An 18,330-nucleotide genomic window follows, 5' to 3' on the forward strand; every position below is an offset into this window, starting at 1 on the left:
TATATCCTGCTTACCCTGCAACATCCCCGACAAAAGGGAAGATAACGGGGGCACGAAGTGCTCTTTCTCTACGACAGGACTTTGGCGGTGTCTCTCTCCTCTCTGAAACCTCTATGAATATCACACACATCCCTAAAACTAGGATGTCTAGTTTAACACTGGCAGATACCATAGCAATTTTGGGAATACGCTTAAAATTCTTTTTAACTACAAATTCTGACTTTTTTTTCCTTAGCTTATTACCACTTAACTGCCTTACAGGCATGGTAGAACAATACTTTGCTCTTATCCAGCTAAATTGCTCAAAGTTGGAAAGAACAAGCATATTTCGGCAAAACATCTGATGGGCAGGCAAGTTTATGTGGAAAAAGCTTATTTGCTTACAGACTCATAAAAACTCTAGGATGTTAAAATTATATTACAATATATAAGTTTAAGAGTTGTTCTTTTATCCAGCAGATCAAGCCAAGACCAATAAGTTAAACTTACAAGTTTTTGATTTAACCTAAGAAAATGTTCAGACTACAGCTCTCCAGTAATAGAACGGTGTGCCTTGTAAAGCAGGGAGCAACTTTTCTTCATAGGTCTTTTAAGGGATGGATGACCATGACTCATGGACCCTCAAGCAGGCACTCTGCTTTAGATGGGCAACTCAGATTCATCACCTCTTTTGTTCCTTCTTAATTAAAAATTCTGTATTCACTAAAATCACATTAACTTAATTGTATATTCTGCATAAATAATACCTCATTGTCTACTTTGGGCTGTTTGAAATGTCTTCCTACTCGATTGCTTATGTACATGTTGTTGCTGCTAGCTGCCATTGAGGCAGTCACTAATTCATGGCAACCCCATCACAATGGAATGAAACACTGCTGCCCTGTCCTGCGCCATCCGCATGATCAGTTTCAGATCGAACCATTGTATCTGTAGGGTTTTCACTGCTATTTGGAACCAGATCACCAGACCTCTCCTTTGTCCTTCTGTCTAGAAGCTCTGCTGATAACTGCTCAGCATCATGGCCAACTTAAAAGCCCCCTCTGATGGAAGCCTGTTGGCTGTGCATGAGGCGCAATGGCTGGGAATTGAACCCTGGTCTCCTACATGGAAGGCAAGAATTCTACCACTGACCCGCACTATTGTGTGTGTGTGTGTGTGTGTGCGCGCGCGTCGCCACCACTACCATGAACTCTGATGTAGACAATCCAAGAGTCTTAATGCCATTTGTGATGCTTAATAGACTCAGCCATTTCCACATAATTCTAGAAAATAACCGCCCTAAAAGTATTACTTACTCAGTGTTATTCAAATCTTACACTATGATTGGCCGCTAAATTTAATAATATCTCTGCTCTGAAAGATGGCTATATAACTTTACAGAGATGCCACAGGATCTCAGCAAAAGGAAAAAAAACAAAAAAGACTGGCAGCAAGCACAGGCTTCTTAAACTGTCAAGTTTTCAGTTCTTATCTGAAAAGCATCTCAATTCCATCAGAGAAACACCTCTAGAGCTTGTGGAAAAAGAAACCAAATGACCTTTCTTAAAAAATTATTATGACAAATATTTTGGCACTTAGGTCTTTTACTGTAGGCTGACTTTTCCGTTTCATTTTGGTCTTGCCTCCCCGGCACCATCCCAGTTCAGTAAGACCGGGAAACTCAAGTACGGTCCTTGTTCCATCGCTCACTTGCTGAATGACTACACAAATCACTTGGACTCTCTGTTTTAAGGTTCACTGTCAACAAAATAACATGAGAGCAGCTACAAAGCTCTCATAGGGTGATGGATTTGCAAATGCCTTGGAAAGTATTAGCAGGACACAGATATGAAGTTTCACATACTTCTGCATATTGCATGGCACCTATCCATGGTTAGGTTGATGATAGGTGTTGACCCAATTATGTGCGAAGTAAAAAGAACTGTTTAAAAAAGTTTATCCCATTTTCTCTCTTCTCCTTTTTTTTATTACACATTCTTTCCCAGATAAGACACACAATCTGCTCTCTTTTGAGGGATTTATTGGTCCCTGTAGAGCCTGTAAAGGCCACAAACACTCCTGGCCAAAGAATGAGAACTCCTGCTTTGACTTTTCAGTCTTGTAGTATCTGCAGGGCTGAAGTCTGTCCATGTGTCTGTCCATATACATCCATAAGCCCCATGCTCGCTCTGTGTGTCCTGAGGATGGATACAGGAGATGACAAATCCACTGAAGGTATTTTCAATCAGTACGGTAAGCCTTCCGTTTGGGGTCTGCCAGGATAATTAGGCCCCAAGCTGCAATGCCTAGGAAAATAAATGAACCAGTACCATATATGCATGCTGCACCTTAGTTTACAAAGTGCTTTCACATATGCCACCTTATTTAACCCCCACAACACTGCTGGAAGATATATTACCATTATCTCTTTCTTACAAAAGAAGAAACTGAAACTCAAGAAGTGAAAAAACTAACCAAAAAAAAAAAAAAAAAGAACATCCTGATACTTCCCCAAGCAAGAAAGGAACTTAACAAAAGGATGTTATCTTGGCAGCCTGGTTAAGAAGGTAAGAAATCTGAAACCTAAAATTCTACTCACCCAGACAACTGGTTTGAAAAGTTAAAGGAATCACTACTTTTTTAGAACTCGTGACAATCACTTAGGATTGCTGCAGATAAGGACTTTGAGCCCCATTTCCCAGTAGCACACCAACGAGGCTTTGAAACCACGTCTAAGATCTGACTTCAGAGCCCAAGCTCTTAAACCAAGGTGAAGTGCCGTCCTTTAGGCTTTCTTCAGGATTTGGAGAAAACGCATGGGCTTTGGTTCCAGATAAAACTAGGATCAAAACTCGGCTGTCATTTCCTGCCTGTCTGACCTTGAACAGGATAAACTCTGTGACTTGGTTTGTTCAGCAGTAAAATGGGAATATTGTGATCTCACTTTAATACTCTGATAGATGACATGAAGATTAAACAAAGGTTAGGGCGAGTTCTTAAAATTACTGCAATTAAAGAAAAAGAAAAGCGTTCCAACAACTCTCTCTCCCTTGTGCATACTGCTTGGGGTGCCCCCACCACGTGACCAGCCCGAGCGCCCCGCCCCGCCGTCCACGAGGCCGCGCCCCGATTCTCACTGACGCCGACGACCATCTGCGTAGCACTGCCTGGATTGGGGGTGTATCCCAGCTTCATGCGCCTCCGCGCCGCACTGCACACGTACAACCCCGCCCCGATCAGCCCCGACCCGGAGAGCACGCGGCAGCTCCAGCAGCTATTAAACCGCTGGCCTCGCGCCGGAGAGGCTGGCGCTTCAGATGCGGAGAGGGGCGCGAGTTTGGCGGGCGCAGTAACCTCAGGAGGCGCAACGACCTCCCCTCTGTCCAGAGGCTGGGACATGAAAGCGCCCATGTTCCGGAAACTTGGTCTCAGCCGTAGAGGTCTTCGGACCCAACTGACGTAAAAGCTGCGGCCGTAAAGTAGATCGCCGGCGTGTTGCACCGGAAGCTGCCCCGGGGCCGATGGGATATGTAGTTCATATTTGCCTTGGAAGGAAGAAGGTGGAGGCCAACTGCAGGGGTGGGTCCGGCTCTGCCGGAGGCTTCCTGGAAGTCTTGGTGGAGTAGTGATTAAGAGCTACGGCTGCTAACCAGAAGGTTTGCAGTTCGAATACACCAGGCGCTCCTTGGAAATCGTATGGGGTAGTTCTACTCTGTCCTGTAGGGTCGCTGTGAGTCGGAATCGACTCTACGGCAAGGGGTACGCTAGAGGCTGCCTATCCCAGGCATTCTGACTTAGCCAACTCCCTAATTGTCTCAGTCTTCTTAGAGGAGAAGTCTGGGTTTCTAAATTTCCTGCCTAACACAAAATATGAGACCTTGGGTATGTCACTTCACCCCTCTGGAGGTGAGTGACTCAAAAGAGTTCATTTTTATATGTGCTTAGTTATATGCTAAACACTTTGCTAAGCGATTATCCGCATTTTGCCATTTAACCTTCCAAACAGCCCAACCTGGTAGGTGTAACTCTCCCAACTTTATGTATGACAGGGAGCCCTAGTGGCGCAGGTTAAGCCCTTGGCTGTTAACTGAAAGGTCAGTAGTTCAAACCCACCAGCCTCTTCCTGGGAGAAAAGACCTGGTGCTCTGCTTCCTGCAAAGATACTAGCCTGGGAAATCCTATGGGGAAGTTCTATTCTGTTTTATAGTGTTGCTAACAACATATATGAGAAAATTGGTTAAGTAACATACAGCCATTGTTGTAACTAATGTCTCTACTTGAATAGAGTCAAACACTAGCTGTACGTTTTATGGTCTACACAAATGTAATCAAGGTGTTAAAAATGGTTTGAATTATCTGGGTAAATGTCTTCCATTTCTCTTTAGCTTCTTTTTTAAAGACATACTCTCAGTTTTGTTATGTTCATGGTATTGTTTTTGCTTTAAGAGCCCTGGAGAAAATTCAAACCAAAATCAGACTGATGGGTTTGAGGAGTTAATAAAGGATCTGTTCTTGCAGGTTTACATTCTTATCCCCTAAGTATGGCCTTTCAAGTCTTACTGTGTCTTTGCAATTCAACTTCTGTATCATCCACCCCCAGCTCATTTCACCTTTCATTTTCTTTCGTTCTAATTCCTAGTTCTCGTGCTGGTTTGTTTTCAGAGGATTACTGGTAAGAAAGCAAGGCGTTTAGAGTTCAGGGATCTGTTTCTGCTAGAGGAGATGGAAAAAAAAAAACGAACATCAAGTTTGAACTTCTTAGATTGGTTTGAGAAAGCAACATGTTAAAAATCAGTTCACTACTGCACTTTCTAAAATGGAGTGTGATTTTGGGAAGGTTAAAAAAAGGCAAAAATAAAGATGGATAAATAGAAAAGTAGTGAGAATATTGGGTTGGTATACTACTTAATTTCAAAGACCTTCCCCTTTTCATTATTCACTGGTATATCCAGATATTGTATAGTGTGAGGACAAATGTTTGGGAAATTTGGGTTCTATACCTGGTTCTATCGCTATGAGCCAGCTATGTGACGTGGAAAAATATTTGTTCTCCCTGATCCTCAGTTACTTCATGTCTAAAATAAGGAGATTTGGACTCGATGATCTCCAAGGTTTTTCTCTAACTTGGAAATCCTATTATTTATTAGGAATCTCTCTTCAGATAGCATTTTGCCAAGTGCTGTATTCAATAATATTTCATTTAGAAATTCCTCATTCATGGCTGCTGCTTCTCACTATGCCTGATGAGAACATTCTGTAGTGCATGGAATTTTTCCTTATTTATATGAAAAAAAAAATCATTTGGTAGTGGTCATCAAACATTTTTAGATTATCCCCTCCTGTGAATAAAATAAGATTGAGCATGCACTAGAATTTATTCACGTTAATTTATTAATTATAAATCATATATTAACCTACTAACATAGATTATAAGAATAGGATAAAATAATATAAATAGAAATTCTAATATTATCTCATATCCCAATATATGGGCTTGTATATCTCCAAGGAGACTATGGTTATTTAACGTAAGATTTTAGTCATTCTTAATTTATCTAAAGGCTTACCTTCATTAGCACACTTCTCACAGCTAAGAATTCCAAGAGAGGATATCCTTAATTCTCCAAATAATACTAAAGTAGCCTTTAACACATTACAAATAAAAGGCAAGATTTTATTTTAACCTCAGTCTCTTTAAAGTACTCTACAAAAGATAACGTTTGTCCTTTTACGATTGCCTCACGTGAATGATTCAAGCTTTGTTATTTTATTGTGAAAAACCAGTTGCTGTGGAGTCAATTCCAACTCATGGCAACCCCATGTGTGTAAGAATTGAATGTACTCCATAGAATTGCCAGTGCTTGCTTTTTTGGAAGTAGATCACCAGGCCTTTCTTCTGAGGCACCTCTGAATGGACTTGAAACCGGAACCTTTCGGTTGGCAGTCAAGCTTGTTAAATATTTGCACCACTCAGGGACTCCATTGTGTTGTGATATCCCTCCAGATTTCAATAATGGTTTCTCTGGAACCCATCTCCTAAAATTGCACATAGCATATATTGAGCTTGAAGTAGACTAACATGATTTTGATTGGAAAAATATTGGGAACCTTAAGACATCTCTTGAGATGAATGAAGCAGAATGGTCTAAAGTTAAGTAAGGGTAGAGGCCTGTGAAAGTAAGCAAAGCTGTATTTGGAGGAAGACATGTATATCTTCAAAATAGGAGGAGGAAGTTGAAAGCTAAGTTTATTCTCTTCTCACTTAACCTGTATTTCTCTTACAACTTATTATCTCTATAGTTCATTTTCATACTTAGACTTACAAGGCCTTCTGACCTCTCTGATTTATTTATAAATTTAAAAAATACAAAAGATATAAAAGGCTATTTGCTAAAAAGTTTCCTTCATACTTCCTCTTCTCACCCAGTTCTTCTTCCCTGGTGCACAGTTAACAGTCTTGTAAGTTTTCAGAGTTGTTTGTGTGTGTGTATATGTTCTTTCCTCTGATGATTTTGGAGATTGTTCTGTATTGGTCAGTTTGTAAAGAGCTTCTTTGTGGTTTTATATAGCTCCATAGTATTCCGTTTTATGGATGTACTATTCTCTATTCCACAGCAACGGGTTTGGTTTTTTTGGTTTTATTCTCTACCCTGGTGGCATAGTGGTTAATGGTTTGGCTGCTAACCACAAGGTCGGCAGTTCGAATCCACCAGGCGATCCTCGGAAACCCTATGGGGCGGTTTTACTCCGTCCTGTAAGGTTGCTATGTTTCAGAATCGACTTGAGGGCAACGGGTTTGGCTTTTTTTTTTTGTACTCTACTTAGCTGATCTCATTGATGGACATTAATGAACTTTTAGGCTGCTTCCACTCTTTCGTTATTACAGACAGTGCCACAGTAAATAACCTTGTGTGCACATTATTTCACAAACGTATGAGTTTATCTTAGAGTATGTTTCTAGAAGTATATGATAGTTGTAAATTTGATGGACATTGCCAAGCTGCCCCCCATAGAAGTTGTATCAATTTGCGCTGTCACCAACAAGTCCTGAATGACTCCTTACCCCATGCTGTTTCCCAAAGCAGTGAATTATTGAACTTTTGATTTTTGTTAATCTGTTAGATGAAAACTTGTTTAATATTCCTCTTATTATTATGAGTGAGCTTATTAATGTATATTTAAGGGAAATTCATATTACCTTTTTTGTGAACTGTCAGTATCTTTTGCCCATTTTTCTATTAGATGGTCTTTTTCTCATTGATTTCTAGAAACTATACATTAGGGAGATTAATGTTTTGTCTGTGACATAAGTTCACATATTTCCCCAAACTGGTATTTGTCTTTTGACTCGGCTTATGGTAGCTTTTACCATGAATGTTTTCTAAACATTTAGTTGAATTTATCAATCTTTCTCCTTTTATAGCTTCTGGGTTTCATGTAATAATTAGAAAGACCTTTCACATTCTATGATATCTCCTGGCATTTTGAACCAGTTTTTTTTTTTTTTTTTTTTTTTTTTAACACTTAAAACCTTAATGCATTTGGAATTTATCTTGCTATTAGATGTCAGGAATGGAATAAGCTTTTCTTTTCTCAGAGGTTACCCAATTTTATTATTAAATAATCCATCTTTTCCCCATCTATTTGTAATGCCACCTTTACTAAAATGCCATATATATTTATGTCTGTTCTTGAACTTCATATTCTGTTCCTTGATATATCTGTCTATTCACGGGCCAGTATCACACTATTTTGGTTACCAAGACTCTGTAATATGTGTAATACATGGAGGCTGGTTGTCTCTATTACTCTTCCTTTGCAGACATTTCTTGACTATTTTTACTTGTTTATTTTTCCACATGAACTTTTGCCTCAGCTTGATGATTCTAACAAAGTGCCGCTGACATCTTTATTAGACTTGTAATAAAACTGTAGGGTAATTTAGGAAAAACTGACATCTTTATAATATTGAGTCATCCAATCCAAGGATGTGGAATGTTCTTCTATTCGTTCATATCTTCTTTTGTGTTCATTGTTTAGCATTTTAAAGCTTTCCTCATAATGATCTCACGCATTTCCTTATAGACATCTTCACTCTTGTGTAGCTATTGAAAATGAGGGTTTTCCTTCTATTATGTCTTGTGGTTTGAATACAAGAGGGTATCGCTTTCCATATAGCCTAGTGTTGAATTATCATAGCATTCTTTTTAACCTTGGAAATGTGGTTGGTAGTTTTCTTGATGTGCAATCCTGGTTGATTTGGGGGATCACTATTACGATTACTTCATTGAAAGAATTTGGTAGCATTCTTTCTTTCTCTGCACTCTGGAACAGTTTAAACACTTAGAATTCTCTGCTTTTTAAAAGTTTGAGTAGAATTTCCCTAGGAAATTGTCTAGTTCAGGTACTTTATTATTATATTTTTGAGAGGAGGGGTTCTTTGACATCTTTCCCTGTTTATACTTTAGAAATCAGTTTAGATTTTCTGCTAGAGGTAATTTTGGTAAATTATACATTTCTGAAATATTATATACATCATACTAATTTTCAAGTTTATTTGCAGTGACTCGAGCCAGAGTAGTCTCTTACTATTCCTTTAATTTCTTCATTATCTATGTGGATTTTATATGGGAAAAAGGGTCTTTGCAGATGGGATTAAGGATCTTGAGATGCAGTGATTATCCTGGATTACCTGGGTGGGCGCTAAACATAATCACAGGTGTCTTTGTGAGACAGGCAGAAAGAGATTACATAGAAGAAAACAAGACAGCGTGACCACAGTATCAGAGATTGGAGTGATGGGGACGCAGGCCAAGGAATGCAGCCAGCCACCAGACACTGGAAGAGGCAAGAAATGGATTCTCCCCTAGAGCCTTCAGAGGCGGGAGCACAGCCCTGCTGACACCTTGCTTTCAAGTTAATGAAACTGACTTTGGACTTCTGACCTCCAGAATTGTGAGAGAATACATTTCTCTTGTTTTAAACCACCAAGTGTGTGTGGTAGTTTGTTAAAGCAGCCACAGGAAACTAATGTACTGCACCTGATTAAACCCTTTAATAACTGAATTTCTTTGTGTTTTGAATTTTTTGTTGATGGCATTTGTTTTCCATAGTAGAACGCATGCATACAGATTAATGGACTGTATTTAAATTTTTGGTTGGTTATATGGATTTTGAGAAGTATTACGTGGGAATACATGTTCCCATTGATCTGATGGTACCCTGGCACCATGATTTATGGAACGAAATCTATCCCAGAGATCCTGGGGGGCATGATTTATTGCAGGCACCTTCCATTTTGTTACACGGCCACCTCTGATTTTCCAAATATGACACAGAAAAATAAAAACCAAACCCACCAGGGCTCCCTAACTATCACAGCCAAAACAAAAAACCAAACCCATTGCCATCAAGTCCATTCTGACTCATATCAATGCTATAGGACGGAGTAGAACTGGCCAGGAGGGTTTCCAAGAAGCAGCTGGTGGATTTGAACTGCTGACCTTTTGGTTAGCAGCCACAGCTCTTAACCAGTGTACCATCAGGGCCCCAAATTTCACACAGGAAACCATAAATAAGCTTACAAGGCTTGTTTAGCCGTACGAAAGCCAAAAGAGACAAATGTTTGACCCACTTGCACTTCCTGGATGCACTATTTCATACATAAGCCTTCTACCTCAGGTGTTTTGTGCCAACAAATGTTTCTTTCATTTTTCACCATTACACAGATCTCCACTAGAGGGCTGCAAATACTGTTAGTGGAAAAAGTAGCCTCCCAAGAAACCTGAGAGGCAGAAAATGCAGGTGGGCAACTGTATATGTATACCCCAATGATGATGAAAGGATTAAACCTTTGTCTCAGACTCTACTTTCTAAGGAGCCTAGACTAAGATAGCAAAATATAAATTCTTGAGACAACATTTTCTTTCGTTAAGAATTTGGTGTTTCTCTACAATTCTTTGTTATGGAATGTTGATGTGGAGAATTGTAAGGCTCGGCCAATTTATTCTCCATTGTAAATGACTAGATCTTTTTGCCTAGATCCCCAAATGATTCGTCTTGTCTTATCCTTATCCTATCCTTTCCTTTCCTTTCCTCTTTGTTTCTTTCGCTATTCCTTCCTTCCTTTTTTCTTCCCTCCTTTTTTTCTTTAACTGTTGAAGTCTGGTAACATCTTCTCTAGGTAGTATATGTATCTTTATTGACTATTCTAGTTCAGTTTTCCAAGGCATAAAGGATACCCTTTCTTTTAATATATTATTTCAGGAATATGTGCCTGAATTGCATATTAAAAAATAATTATTTTATTGATTTCTTATATACAAATACAGTCAGCAAGCATTATTGCTACTCATTCATAATTAGAGGCAAAAGGACGATTCTTTGGCTATTTTTAAATACTGTACTATATAACAAGCAACAGGTTAAATTTACAGAGCACCTTGATTAATTATGTAAACTGATAATTAAGGAAAAGAGCGGAATTAATAATTTTTTTCTTTCATTATAAAATAGAAATTTAAGGAATTGTGTTAGTTTTAAAGTTATCTTTACATTAAAGTAGGACAAAGTGTGGTTCATACAGTTTCATGTAGAAAAGTATATAACTTGCATACCTCATATGAATTAATAAAGTGTGCATAGCAAATGCATACAAGGAATCCTAGGTTTTCCTATTAAAATTTGGTGTTGCATTATCTTTTATGACATTGTAAATTATATCACATGAAGCATATTTTTATACACTTATAACCTTGAGAAAAGAAAAACAATTGTTTCTTAAAAAAGGTATTCCAGATAGCCATTTGGTTCGTAATAGGATAAACTGAGCCTCTGAAAGTTTAGTGTTTACCAAGTCTAGAATCCTTGGCTTGAGTCAACAAATCTGATATGCTGCATATTTCACAGTGACTGTTTCCTAAGTCATGGACCTGCCTCTTCTCCTGAAGTGCCAACAGATGATTCACTTCCGGGACTATCCTTGGTGGTGGTCGATGTGTTTTTGTTGTTGTGTGTAAACTATATTATTTCTCCTCCTCAACTCTCACATGATCTTCTGTTTTACTTATTTATGGATCTTCCAGGATATTCTCCAGGACCTCCAAGAGAGGAAGTTCTAGAGATGGAAATTCAAGGGAGGAAGATTGGGTGTTGGAATGTCCTTGAATTTCTCTGTATTTGCTGCAAACTTTTTCCAGGTTGGTGACATTGTTGATGGCATGTTCTATAATGCTGATTTTTTTTTCTCCTACAACATCAGTATCTATGTATGGCTCCATTTTTGAAGACTGGCCTTCCAGCTTTTTGCTTGTTTGTTTTCTTTCCTTCCTCGTTCTGAGCAACAAGGCCTGTTCAGATAGATAATTTTGGTTGTCTGCTCGTATAAGTGTTTGATCATGTTTGGGGGCTTTGCAGCCAATGTGTGGCTCTGCTGGCTCGTTCTGTTGTTGAAGTAAAAAATAGGTGCCTATAAAAGGCCCCCTAAGTCTCTGCAGGTGCATATCTGTGAAGGCTTCTATTTCAGAGAAAGAAAGGGATTCGGACTTTTAACTTACACGGTAGATGGTTGGGAGATGCCTGAAGATGAGCTACATCCTTGTCCATGTCCTGCTGGTCTTCATACTTTCACGTACATTTCCCTTTTCCACCTCCCCAGAACGGGCACTAGCTGCTTCCTGTGACAACCCCTTTGTAATTCCCATGATAAATGGGCCTGTTCAGACCATGTCAGCTCATGGATTCCAAAAGATATATGTCTGCCTTTTTGTGGCAAGAAATAGCCTCTACAGACATATTTCCCTATAGCTAACAGTCTATTCTGCTTTGTTGATGAGTATGTTTTAGGGAATCTTCCATTACTTCCATAGACCTTGGGGTAGACAGTGGCTCAAGAGTGGTGGGCTGCATCATTGCCGCACATGAAGGGGAACGCCAGGGGAGAGTGACACGCTGTAGTCTGTCTCCTGTGCCCTGGGAGCCTGTGTGGCCTCAGTGGAGTAATCTCCACATCACTTCTCCCGCCTGCTCTCTTGCCAATACAGGCCTGTGCTTTAAATATTGTTCTTTTTTTTTTCTTCAGGGATACCAATTATATATCTTGTTGTGGCTTTTATTTTCTCACGAATCCTTTTCATTTGTTTTCTTATTTTATCTTTGTTCCTTATGCTTACAGCAGTATCTGTTCTCCTTTATACTCTTACACTTTTATCCTTACAAATGTGATGGTTTCATTTTTCTTCCACTGCTTTTTTTTAGCTTGTATTTTATGTTCCCCTGTTGTCTAATCACCCCTTCTCTAAGATATCTGTGTTTTGAGCTCTTGCTTCATAGAGTTGATTGCCTCATTAAGTTTTTGAGATTCAAGGAAAAATGTTTAGTCCTATTTTTATATGTTCCATGACGGTATTTTTCTGAGTGTTGCAGTGAATCTACTATTTATTTTTCTTGTTGCTTCCATTCTTTCTTTCTTTTTTTTCCTTAGTGTAATCCTGTTGTATTTCTTTTTTCTTTTTTTTAATGCATCTTTGAAAGGATGAGTTTTCCTAGCTAGAAGGAGGTCTGCATTAGGATAGAGCTGGAGCCAAGTGTCAGGCTCAGGGCTTTTCACTGTGTTTCCGGAATTGTTGTGTGAGTTCACTTAGTCTTCTTTTCCCCCAGGCTAATGGAAGAGGCAGCTTTGGGGATTTTACAATTCAAAGTCTTTTTTTTTCTTCCTACTACCGCAGAGGCAGTTGGCTTCTTGCTTCTTTGTGGCTCCCCTTGTTTAGCTTGACCTTCTTTACTTTATGGAACAAAACTAGGTCTATGGAATCTAGGGATTTAGGTTTTACATCTGAAGGTGTGTTTCCCACATTCAAGAATTGTATTTGGTTGAGCTCAATTGCTAACCGAAAGGTCAGCAGTTCAAATCCACCATCTGCTCCTTGGAAACCCTATGGGGCGTTTCTACTCTGTCCAATAGGGTTGTTAGGAGTCAGAATCAACTCATCGGCAACGGGTTTGTGTTTTTTGTAATTGTTTCTGGTATCTGCAGCTGCAGTGCCCTTGCCTGTTGTCTCGTCTCTCCAACATACCCTGTGTGATCCCCACTGCCATAGTGATCGCAGATTGTGCACACTGCGGTGGAGCCTCACAACCTTGTTGTTAGTTGCTGTCAAGTCAATTCTGACTCGTGATGACCCCATGCGTGCAGAGTGGAACTGCTCCATAGTGTTTTCAAGGCTGTGACCTTTCAGAAGCAGATTGCCAGGCCTGTCTTCCAAGGTGCCTTTGGGTGGGTGCCTACCATCTACCTTTTGGCTAGTAGTTGGGTGCTTAACCATTTGCACCACCCAGCCTTGGTCCCTGCTGATTACAATGAGCAGAATACTCCTCTTGACCTGCTTTGGATATGTAAGTTGAGAAAGAAATAGACTTTTGTTGTATTAAGTCCCTTAGTTTTGAAGTTGTTTGTTACTGCGGGATAACCTACCCTACTCTGACTGATATTCACAACTCAGGGGGATGATGTAGGGGCATGTGGAAATACATGGAGGTATTTTTGATTGTCACAATGACAGTGTCCCAGGGTCAGGGATACTAAAAAAAATGCTTACTGCAGTCCTGCATAATGAAGATTGTTTTGCCTGAAATGCCAATAGTACTCACAGCGAAAGACTACATAAATGTCTTAATTGTTGTTGTTAACGCTCCTTGAGTCAGACCCTAACTCATGGCGACCCCATCGCACAACATAATGAAATGCTGCTCTGTCCCATGCCATTCCTATGGTGAGCTAAGGATCAGACCCACTGTGATCCGTAGGGTTTTCATTGACTGATTCTTGGAAGTAGATTGCCAGACCTTTCTTCCTAGTCTGTCTTAGGTCTGAAAACTCTGCTGAAACTGATTCAGCATCACAGCACACACAAGCCTCCACTGACAGATGGGTAGTGGCTGTGCATGAGGTGCACTGGCCTCCTGTGTAGAAGGTGAGAATTCTACCACTGAACTACCCGTGCTTCACAAAATGTCTTGATAAGTACAGCCCAATGCTTTCCTGAAGTGAGTAACCTTACCTAACCCTTTCCCTAATTGAGTATTTTTGGCTTTTTTTTTTTTTTTTTACACTGTTGTCTTCCATTTTAAGTAATTCAGATAATTACAATGTTTTCTTCACATGTATATTTATTATTTCCTCGTATAACTCCCATTTCCATGAGTGGACTGTTAGAGTTGATTCAGGTTTATATCATTCTCATACAGTTTAACCTAGTACCTTGCACCTAACTGTTATTCAGTAAATATCTGTGGATTTCATTAGACTGAAATATCTGCTTGGGCCCTTATCTTTTATGTTTGATAAAGTGCTTTTCATATTCTGGGTATGCATTAGTAAACTCAGTGTTACCCTTTTGTTTTTTGTGGTTTGAACTGACACAAGACTTGAAAAAAAAAAAAAAAACAACTGAAAAAGACATTCCCTACAGGTAACTATCAAGTGTTATAAGGCTCAAGTCAAATGGCCCAGCTGTCACAGTAAAATACAACCTATTGACTTCCGTCTCACTAGGGAAAAGCGCTGCTTGCCACTTACCACAGACAGCATGGAGAGAAAGGATCACCCTCAGAACTGCAGGAAGGAATGGCCTGTGTAGCTGAGAGAAAGCACACGGTAAATCTGGCTGCCTGTGTTCATGGTATATAGCCAAGTATTTTTTATAAGGGATGGGGTAGGAACGTAATTATGTTGCTTTGAGGATCAGAAAATAAATAGCAATATAGTTAGTACCTAACTGTAGGGTTACTGTGAGTTGGAATCGGGTTTGGTTTTGGCACCATGAATTGAATTTGACTTGACGGCAATGGTTTTTTTTTTTTTTTTTTTTTTTTTTAAGCGAGGTTACCAAGCACATTAAAAATTTTATTAAAAAAAAATGATTAAATATCAGTTAGGTACAAACTCAAGGAGCCCTGGTGGCACAGTGGTTAAAAGCTCAGCTTCTATCCAAAAGGTTGGCGGTTCTAACCCACGAGCTGCTTGCTAGAGAAAGATGTAGCAGTCAGCTTCCGTAAAGAATACAGCCTTGGAAACCATATGGGACAATTCTACTCTGTCCTTTAGGGTTGCTATGAGCCAGAATCGACTCAATGGCAACAGATTTTTTGGCAGGTGTAAACTCCTAGTGGAGGAGTCGGGGATGGCTTGCACAAAGATGAGCAGATTGGAGCCTGCCTTCTAGGTGTTTGGAATCTTATCTGGAAGCTAAGCATATACATAAATAAATATAATACCAATAGACTGTGATAAAGGTTATAACAGAAGAAGTAAGAAAATCTAGTAAGAATGTAGGAAGAGAGAGATTGCTTGGATAGAGGCAGGAAAGTTGAATCTAGGAGAAGGAATGCTTGAAGTTGAGCCTTAAAAGAAGGTTAATGTGTGGACCATTGAATGATATGTAAATATCATTGACTCCATTGTCCTTTGGATTAAGAGGTGTAATAACTAATACTGGTAAAATGTTTTGCAGTTTGCATGATGCTGCTACATACATTATTCGTATTACTCTATTGCTGGTAATAGATTGTTCGTGCAGTTGTGGTGGTTATTGTTAGTTGCTGTTCAGTTGGCTCCAATGCATGGCGACCTTACGTATAACGGAATGAAATATTGCCTGGTCTTGTGCAGTTCTCATGATCATCAGTATGTTTGAGTCCATTTTTGTGGCTATTGTGTCAGCCATCTCATTGAGGGTTTCTGTCTTTTTTGCTGATCAAACATGATATCCTTTTCTAGAAATTGGTTTTTCCTGATGACATGTCTGAAGTAAACAAGCTGAAGTCTTACTATCTTAGCTTCCAAAGAGCATTTTGGTTGTATTTATTCTAAGACTGATTTCTTCATTCTTCTGGCAGTCTACGTATATTCAATATTCTTCTCCAACACCATAATTCAAAGGCATCAATTCATCTTTGGTCTTCCTTATTCATTGTCCAGCTTTCACATACATATGAGGCAATTGAGAGGACCACCGCTTGGATCAGGTGCACCTTAGTTATCAAAGTGATGTCTTTGCTTTTTAGAACTTTAAAGGGGTCTTTTGCAGCAGATTTACCCAATGCAATACATCATTTGAACCTGCAAATTTGTAAGTTAAAGGCTTTAAAAATTGAGATATATTAAAAATTATTATAATAATTTCCCACTGGTTCCTCAGCTTATGATAGCATGTATACCTATCTCTGGAATGTACACATCATGCAAAATATTAACTAGTATACTGTCTGGATGTCCACATTGTTTCAACTTCCTGCCATTGACTTTTTGAAGTATTTCATTCTAACTAGATCCAAAAAGAAGAACATCATATAGTACTAATGTTTATGTTCATTGAATTCAAGGAGTTGTATGTGGGCTATTAAGCAGCATATTTCCTTTGGTTTGGGTAGTGGTATCGATTAGATGAAGAATAAATAGCTTGGCTTCTCTTCAAGAAATGACATTTCATAATGTCTTGAATCTTCTTAACTTAGAAAAGTCTAATGTATACATGCAGTTAAGGAGGAGGAAAAGCTGTTCAAGTACAAGTTAGTGAGCCCTGGCCTTAAGAACTGTGAGAAAAAAATAGTTTAATGATTTCAGTTCTCCTCCCAACACTCATTCACTTCAACAGAGTACCTTCCTACTCCCTTGCTCCTTATTACTATCACGTGAAGGAACTCGTATTGATCCCTCCTCTAATCTCTTTCAGGCCTGGTGGGTATTGCATGGATGAACATCTGGGAATGTTGTTCTGTGCCATTCAGTAAATCAGCACAGAAGGAGATGGGTCCCCAATGTCCAGTAGCCCACTGCATATTAAGGTTTACTGACGCTAATCCATGCTGCATGGTGCTGTCAGGTTAGATGGCTCTGAGGCAGCCATTGGTGTGAAGCACAGGACAGATAGCACCAGGGGGACTACTGTTCTTAATGATGAAGTGCACACATTTCTTGGAATTTTAATTTATTCCAGAGTTTCTTTCCAGAGTGTAACCTAGTGGTTTACTGTGGTTTACCAGGAGAAGGAAAGTGGCAGAAGGAAAGGCAATGAGGTGATAATATGAATTAAAAGGCTTGAAGTTTTCTCCAGTTTACACATTATCTAATTTAATACTTACAGTCAAACAGTGACATAGGTACTATTATCCCAGTTTTACAGATCAGAAAATGGAGGTGTGGAAGGGTTAGGTAGTTTGCCCAAGGCAATTTGCTGCTGAGTGGAGGAACTGAGTAAATAATAGTAACACCTAACCATCGTAATGCCAGACTCTCTGCGTCTGTTCTGTGATGTTCATGTTGTTGTCTGCCACTGCATCCATCTCGACTCATATTAGAGATTATTTAATTTAAGGGCTAAATTTTGGATTTGAATCCAGGTCTTTGGATTCTAGAACCCGCTCTTGGTCTCAATACCGTGGCACTGTCCTAATCGGCGAGGCATCTCTTAACTGCATTTTGAGATTTCCATCCATATACTATGTATAGATAATGTCAGTAAAGTGCTTTACACACTACTTGGCATATAGAATGCATTCAATAATTCAACAGTAATATTAACGTGTAAACAGCAAAGTTGTATTTGCATATTTCCTGTATTATGAAGATTTCTGAAGATTTTACAGCTATTGTTGGGGTCATAGACTGCTGGATTCCACTAAGCCTGTCCTGTATAAGGCATGTTTTCAGGTTGTGGTTAGAAAGACTGAGATTCAATGAGAAATGCAACTTTCCTAACTTGATAAGGTGTCCGTGTCAGGTTAGGCTGGCAAGGCACAGCGGCAAGAAACATTCTTATTGTGCTTGACTACATGGTACCCTTTAACTGACCAACTGACCGTAAGCAACTCTTCGGAGCTTACAGTATCATTTTAAAAATGCTTTGCAGTTTACCAAGTGCTTTCAAATGCATTCTTCCTTTTGCACCTCCAACAACCTTGCTGGGTGGCTGTTATCACCGTTTTACAAGTAAGGATACTGAGAGAGACAGGGGTTAACCAATGACCCAGATCACACAGCTAGGAAATGGAAGAGCCAATGTCAAGAGCAGGTGCCCTGACTTGAAGCACAATGCTGTTTTCACTACTGAATGCTGCTTCACACTTTCATTAAGATTTATATCTCCTTATGTTAGTTATGGAGTCCTGGTGTCATAGTGGTTAAGAGCTCTCCTGCTAACCAAAAGGTCGGCAGTTGGAATCCACCAGCTGCTCCTTGGAAACCATATGGGGGCAGTTCTGCTCTATAGAGGGTCGCTGTGAGTTGGAATTGACTCAATGGCAATGGGTTTGGTTTTGAGTTTTTGGTGTTTGTTATGACTAGGAGTCAGTAGG

At 39.4% G+C, this 18,330-nt stretch overlaps 1 protein-coding gene across 1 annotated transcript; it reads right to left on the reverse strand.

The window, feature by feature from the left end:
• Positions 1–1,952: 1,952 nt before the first annotated feature.
• DMAC1 (distal membrane arm assembly component 1) lies at positions 1,953–3,519 on the reverse strand. The gene is made up of 2 exons (XM_004373545.2): positions 3,117–3,519; positions 1,953–2,285 (listed from the first exon to the last, which is right to left on the reverse strand). Exons 1-2 carry the CDS (start codon positions 3,388–3,390, stop codon positions 2,221–2,223), a joined length of 339 nt encoding a protein of 112 aa, XP_004373602.1. The 5' UTR covers positions 3,391–3,519; the 3' UTR covers positions 1,953–2,220.
• Between the last annotated feature and the right edge of the window lie 14,811 nt (positions 3,520–18,330).

The sequence above is a fragment of the Trichechus manatus genome, unplaced genomic scaffold (genome assembly GCF_000243295.1).
Source record: "Trichechus manatus latirostris isolate Lorelei unplaced genomic scaffold, TriManLat1.0 scaffold00025, whole genome shotgun sequence".
In the NCBI taxonomy this organism is placed as follows: domain Eukaryota; kingdom Metazoa; phylum Chordata; class Mammalia; order Sirenia; family Trichechidae; genus Trichechus; species Trichechus manatus.